Here is a 7,690-nt window from a genome sequence, read left to right as displayed (position 1 = left end):
AGCAAGCTTCCTAACCAAGATGTACTCACACATGAAGTGTCTAAGTATCCGGCATGTTTTTCTGCGATGCTTTTGGAAATGTTAATGGTTATATTTATGTGTGATATATACCCATCATATTTTAAACTGTTCATATGAAATAGTACAAGTTATTATAAAACCTCTTGATACTACCATTTAAGAATATGAACACCACTTGAACTTTTACGGAAACCATGTTGAATTAACTTACAAACCTAAATGAAGATGGTGTTCTCATACATACTATTATTACTGTTTGAAGTTTTCAGGATAATTAAGTCAGCTGAAGGTCAGTGTTATAAACATATTTCGTTGTGCATGCATGCACGATTTGATATGAAAATATATACTTGTAGAACATATAAAACAGAGGCGCTGTTGTGGTATAAACATACAAAGAAATCTTGAATGTAAAATCTGTTTATGTCTACGGCTTTAATATCCTTTGAGAACAAAATGCATATGAAAAGAAGAAGAGGTCATACTATATTTAGCTAAAAAAAAACTTCATATTAACTAAGAACTTGTTGGTTGATTTTCTTTCAAAAACACGATAACTATATGTGCAAAGAAAAAGCATATATCTTCAAAGTTCAAATGTCCTTTTTAGTTTTTTCTGTCCTTTCCTGATATTTGTAAAAGCCAAGACAAGACCACAGTCACAACACAAACGTGACTATACATGTACTAACAGGTCACATTTTATGATCCGGCAACACAGCAAGATATCTTTATCACCTTATCCAAAACTATGTCACGGAATACCCATATCAACAACATCACTATTAAAGCAAATAAAATATTCAAAAGAAACTAAGTAAATAAAGTATGAAGAAATAAAAAATTTAGCTTATAGATCTATGGTACGATGAAACCTAGAATACTGCTCTTCAGCTTGTTCTCCAAAAAACAAAACAAAAATAATATAATATTGAAAGAGTACCAAAAAAGGAAGCACGTTTAGTCATCGACAGGTACCATAACATCAGTAGTGGCACTTCAATGTCAGATGGAAATGGAAGTCACTTGAAACTCTCAAAAATATCAATTAACAATTGATGTACAAAATCACGAACAACCTTATATAGCAGTAGATGTAGATTCAAAATTTATCCTTCCACCACAGCTAGCCAAAACTTCAAATCTATCAATTCACTACAACATCAAACATTCAGCACTAGAACTGATTTAGAACTGATTCATTTAATAAAGCTTTTTTCCCATTCCTAAACAAACAATGCGTGTGATGGTCAAATAGAAAAACGAACACATTTTACATCATTATATGCTGCAAAGTTGGCTCAGAAATCTATTTATATAAAAAAAATCAATTTATCCGACCGTTATACAAAACCGTAAAGAAAGTTAAGGTCCATGTGAATGATTACAATATATGTAAACATATAAATCTAGTTTAGAAGAGCGTGATTTTACATTTTGAAGTGATGAGTAAAAATAAATGGGATTTAGGTATAAGATACCGTCATTGTGAGTTTTCTATTTCATATAAACGAATTTAGTATTCTATTTATTTAACGATATTTCGCTTTCATAAATTCCTGAATTTACTATTATTGTTTTTTTTTAGATACTCCAAGTACAGGTTGTGAAACTCCACCAGCCCCTATAAATGGAAACTTTACTGTTTTTGGTGACAACCTCTTAGTAGAATATATGTGTAATGATGGATTCTATATGTACGGTGAACGCTATGGCGCTTGTATATCTTCAGAACAGAAGTGGACTGAAGACCCACCAAAATGTTTAGGTAATTTTTTCTTTTCTGGTGGTGAAGGACGAGAGTTTTGATTCCATTTAAAATTGAAACAAAACCAAAACTTCCCCCCAGCGACTGGTAATGCTGATGTTCTTTAAAAGATTATATAGCGTGTACAAAGAACTATGTGTATTAAAAAGAGTCACAGTTCTACTCAAAAGACAAGTGACGACTTGGTCAAGGTCCAAAAAACAAAGGGACATCATATCGGAGAAGCGTCAGTGAACATTAAAATTGTATCTACTTTTAAACACTGATGCACCGTATGGTCGAACATTTCCCCATTTCCATTTTCCATTTTATTAATCATTAAGTTTCAAATGTCCACAAAGAAATAGCGCATACTTCCCCAAAAGAAATATAATTATGGTCCAATAATTTATACTGTGTCGATCATATGGTCTGAAAATAAACTAAGTTTATAGTGATGAATGTATTTATATAGTAAACTCTTTAAGCTGTGTGCAAAGTACATGAAGGGGTATTAAGCTAAGAATAAATTCACTATATTTCTTCTAAACAACGTTAGAGAAGTTTTAGGGCCTCACTTTTTGAGTTTTGAATTCTCCTTTAGTATCTCCCCCTATTATTTTTGATCGAACAGGGGTTAACAAGAAAGTTCAAGGAGACTGTTGACAAACAGTACATGATTCTCGATAATCCAGAAAAAGAAACAAAAGTATGGATCAAATTAGAAAAAGTAAAGGAAATTCATTTGAATAACCATCACAAAAATACTGAACTTAGAGGAAAATCAATTCGGAAAGTCCATAATCACATGGCAAAATCAAATAACAAAACGCATCAAAAACGAATAGACAAGAACTCTCATATTCCTGACTTGGTACAGACGTACATTTTCAAATTTAAAAAATGGTGGATAAAACCTGGTTCTTGAGCGCAAACCACCACACTTTAATAACAGTCTCATCAAATTCCGTTATATTTACATTGATGCGTTAAATAAACAGACACAATTAATGAAATAGTCAAAATATGGGTACATCAGTCATCATCGTATAACAATTTTAAAAGGAACAATTTAACAGAACACAAAAACATCTACTATCTACGAACACATTGATTGATTTGAGTGTCTGACGTTATAATTGTTTTTTTAAAACCGCTTCCTATCAATGCTATCCGCCCCCATCAACGCTATATATATCCGCCCCATCACACAGATTTTGAAGGAGTTCCAAAATGGTTGTTTTGTACAATATTAGATTTGAGTGTGCTGATACATAACATATTATTGACTTCATATACATAATCGTTTATTTTTTGTTGATCCTGTGTACGAATATGTACTTTTAAAGTCAGTTATATGATATTTTAAGCATCCAATATATATACAACAGACAATAGTTCTTCAGAGTTTATCTTGTATCTGCTGTAGCTTATGACTGTCCAGATTTACAGCCTCCATCGAGAGGCTTTGTCAAGATGGAGAGGAATAATTCCATTGCCAGATTCTCATGTAAGCGTCGTTTCTATCTGATGGGTGGTGAATCCACTCTATTTTGTCTTGGAAACAGATGGAGCGGCTATTCCCCTCTCTGTGCAGGTATGTCGATTTTTATTTGTACACAACTTTTTAGCTCTACACCAAAGGTAAACAAACAAAAACAGGCTGTCTTACAACTCTATAATCAACGACTGTAGTTCGAAATTAAATATGTTGCAATATCACGAACAATACCAGAGAATATGATTTACTATCTTGTAATGCTCACAATATAAATGAGATAGAATTTATTTCAATCACAGAAATACCTTTCGCGATGATTTAACGAAAAAAATCCAATCCTAAGTGGTTATTTGTGGATTCATTTATTTTTCGTGGTTATAGGAAAACTTGCATATTCGTGGATAACTGATAGGAACAATTCGTGGATATTTGATTTCGTGGCTTTAGTAACACCCGAATAAATTCCTTCAGAAAACTTGTAACTCGTTGAACATTTAAATTCGTAGCTCTCCTGTACTCCTGAGATCATCGAAAATTGTCATCCAACGAGAAAGACAAACGGCATAATTAATGTACAAAAGAATGTGGCGGGGTTAAACATGTTTTTGAGTGCACCACCCTCACCTAACCTGTGACTGTGGTGTAACAGTACATTATAAAAGGAAACTATAAAAAATCTATTGTCAAAGTCTTTACCCCATCAGATGAATACATTGAAGGTTTCCTATATGTCAGAACTTAGCCTTGTGAAATCAACAGAAATGGACTGATTCTTTGAATTCACAAATGACATTCTAGTGTATCGTATTATTCCAATAATTGTTTTACCTATTATGTTCATTGAATCTTTGACCATTGTAAAATAATAGTACATGCAGGCATGCAGCGAAGAATATCTGAATAGACGGTAAATTATGTATATATTGCAGCAGTGCTTGCCGATAAATGGATAGATACTAATGTAACGTGAAGATTTCTGATTCGCTCAATCACACATTTTAATTTTTTCACTTTTAGGCTCAACAGTTAAGAGTAGTTCCTTAGGCAGACAGGTTTTACGGAACTACACTGCACCAAAAGAAAAAATGTGGAATTTTGACGATACACTGAGGGCATCCGATCAAACCTGTTCACGCTTTAGAAGTATTGCTCCCCCTGAAGTAGAACATGCTTCTTTCAAAACAGACTACGTGTACAATGAGGCTCGAAGAGCGTGGTCATCTATCGCAAATTATACATGTGATGATGGGTATTCACTTGTTACTGAGAAAAATAAATTCATGCTCTGCAGAAATTACAGGTGGTTTGCGCCTACTAGACCTAAATGCAAAAAAGGTACATTTTGACTGAATTAAATCAAAAGTTTATATTTGGCTAAATTCAGTTGTAACTGATAACTGGTGTGTTGTGAAAAGTATATTTCCGTGTGCATGACATGTCTTTATATAACAACCTTCCAAGAGGTTCTGTTGAGATTAAAAAAGTGTTGTTTTTTCCTCCAAAACAATGTAAAACTAGTACGGGCATAAAAAATGAGAACTTGACAGTAGATCCAAAATCCGCCTAAACCAAATTTTGCCCATGGATACAACACTTTTTAAGTACACTTAGTGACAGTATACAAAGTTACAAACAGACGATATATCATCTAAATTGGACCGACACTGAGTCACTGCTAATTTGGAAAATTATACACCGAATAACAAGTTCATCCTGAATGCTCTAGATCAAAAATAGATACAAAATTGCCATTTTTAAATCGTGCTTCCTTTTCTCTTAAAAAACCCACATGTCTATCAGAGACCAGAGGACGAAAATAAATGTTTATTTTAGAGTTTTATGCTTTTTTTGTAACTTCATTGGGGTCCAAAAGCGTTGACCGAAGTACATTTTGTATAAAGCGCGGAGGCGCTTTATTCTAGAAATGTGAGCACGGTCAACGCTTTTACAACCCTATGAAGTTACAAAAGAAGCATTCTATACTTATAACTACATTTTTTTTAGCTAGGATCATAAAAACACGAATTTTATGAAGTTTTTTACCTGTGGATTTTATTGTGGGACCTCGTTTCATCATGAATGATACATTTTATTATGTAATGAAGTTGATTAAGGAATAACGCGACATAACAGTGTACCTAATCAGAAGAAAGCATTATAATGAAAAATACACTTAATGTATGTTTATATACCGTTAAAATGTCACCGACAATGAAAACAATCATACCTTTAAGAAAGCATGAAAGGTATAAGAATGACAAACACGAGAAAAACACACGTCTGATTTATGCCCAAACCATCAACGAAAAACTAATGGTTGCAAGTTTTTGTACTTAACCTATCAAGACAAAACATTCAAGTTACCAACGATTTGAAAATAATCTGTCTTTATATATATTTATTTTTTTGGCTTTTAGATATAGAAGTTTACTATCCTTGCCGTGAAAGTAGGTGTGGTCAAGTGTGTATACCAGGATACAACAGGCGATACGCATGTGGTTGTAACAGAGGATACCGATTGGCTTCAGATAGCTATTCTTGTCAAGGTATATATTCATAACATAAGATGAAAAACTAAAGCATGTATTCATTTAAGTGTTTTATAAAATATAAGATATGTCCCTACACTGGTTAAGGTATGGTTTCAAACAAAAAGAACATTATTCCCCTCTAGATGTATTTTATATTTATAAGAACCAATGCCAATAGAACTGATCTGTCAGTCGCTGTTGAACTTCATTCTTTTTTAACCAATCATTATGAACCTCAGTTATGGACAGATTACAACTAATTGTTCGTTCGATATTAAATAAGACCTATATAATGATACATAGAATTGACATACTGATTCCACTTAAGTTTGACAGTATTATCAAGTTACATTTACTTCAATCATATGTCTAAGAAGGATATTTAACAGACAAGATAAATTACCTAATGAAAAATACAGATACCAAAATAGGTCTGCGAAAGATTGAGAGTTATCCTTCTTTGTCCAACTGTATTATTAATAAGTGTATTTTACTATTTCAGATGTAAACGAGTGTCTATCGAATAATGGTCGATGTGATCATATCTGCTACAATAGAATTGGATCCCGTTTGTGTGTCTGTCGAGATGGCTATCTAAAAGTTGGGGATCGCTGTATTGGTGTGTGTTACTTTTATAATTATTTTTTTTGTATGATAACTTTAAAAATAAAGAGTGTTTTTGTCATGACTCCCCATAACCTTAAACATATAGCGGTATTTACAGTTTTTGTTCAAGCTTATCATGTTGTCCCCCTTTTTTATGGTATGTTGCACAAAAAGATGGTTTCCCTTGGAGGATTTAACGAATAAAAACCTGTATGCTCGACATATCAGAAAGGGAGAGGGAGCGAATAAAGAACATAATTTTTATAACATTGAACCATGCAGTCTCTTTCCAAAATTTAGAACGGGTTTAAATCTTACCTCTTTATGCATAAACCTGATGAAACTGATTTATCAATTGGTCAAAGCATGAATGTAATATAGGGTCAATATACTACTTTTATGTTCCCAGATATAACTAATTAGGCCGTTACTTTTCTCGTTTGAATTGTTTTATATTTGTGATTTCGAGGCGTTTATAGCTGTCTATGCGATACGGGCTATGCTCATTGTTGAAGGTCGTATGGTGACCTTTAATGTTATTTTCTGTGTCATTCGATCTCTAGTCTTCATAGTTCATTCCACATCTTTTTCTTTTGTTTTTAAAATGAAATTAAGATATGCAATACAGTAAATAAAAATAAGAAAACATCATTCAGATTCGTATAGATAACAACTATAAGTAACAAAATTGAATCGATATTAAAAATCTTAAACGTGAAGTGCATGCATGGGATGGAATGAATCAGTTACACACATTTCGATTTTGAAATTACATGCACGTCTTTCACCATAACTTAATTTCCATTTAAATACCAGAGTTCATGCGTATGTAAAAGGTTATTTTTTAGGAAAACAATCTTTTAATCTTTTCTAATTGACATCATTTTTAAGTCTTAAACCGGATAAAAAAGTTAAATGTTATAGAAAATATAAATTCAGATGTATCCGTGAATAACTATAAATCCGGATACCTTGGATAAACTCTAACGACACATTCTCTAATTGTCAAATTAAATATGTCATAAAAAACATCACCGTGACACCACCATTATATGAATGTGTTATTTTCAAATTTGCTAAAAGGGGGGTCAAATTTGATACTTTCAAGATTTTATTGATAACACTCGGTACTCAATATATATTTTATATCAATCTATAGTGAAGATCACACAATGAAAAAATATGACGAAATGAAGATAAGAGAATTCAGTAAACATGCCTCAGAAACATGCACAGACATATAGACATGTATGCAGATAATTATATTCAAGTGCCATCATAATA

The 7,690-nt window shown here is 32.5% G+C and overlaps 1 protein-coding gene across 1 annotated transcript in view; it reads left to right on the top strand.

Annotated features, from left to right (window-relative positions):
• The first annotated feature begins 187 nt into the window (after positions 1-187).
• Positions 188-7,690, top strand: part of LOC134695860 (fibrillin-2-like) — a 63,579-nt gene continuing 56,076 nt past the window's right edge. The window contains exons 1-6 of the mRNA XM_063557311.1: positions 188-310; positions 1,610-1,789; positions 3,198-3,365; positions 4,287-4,604; positions 5,687-5,815; positions 6,303-6,419. Of these exons, the coding sequence (XP_063413381.1) occupies positions 241-310; positions 1,610-1,789; positions 3,198-3,365; positions 4,287-4,604; positions 5,687-5,815; positions 6,303-6,419 (982 nt within the window). The 5' untranslated portion in view covers positions 188-240. The remainder of the gene's footprint in view (positions 311-1,609; positions 1,790-3,197; positions 3,366-4,286; positions 4,605-5,686; positions 5,816-6,302; positions 6,420-7,690) is intronic.

This window comes from Mytilus trossulus, chromosome 14 (assembly GCF_036588685.1).
Source record: "Mytilus trossulus isolate FHL-02 chromosome 14, PNRI_Mtr1.1.1.hap1, whole genome shotgun sequence".
NCBI classification, from domain to species: Eukaryota; Metazoa; Mollusca; class Bivalvia; order Mytilida; family Mytilidae; genus Mytilus; species Mytilus trossulus.
Note: the sequence above shows the minus strand (reverse complement) of the source record. Positions and strands in the feature narration are given on the sequence as shown.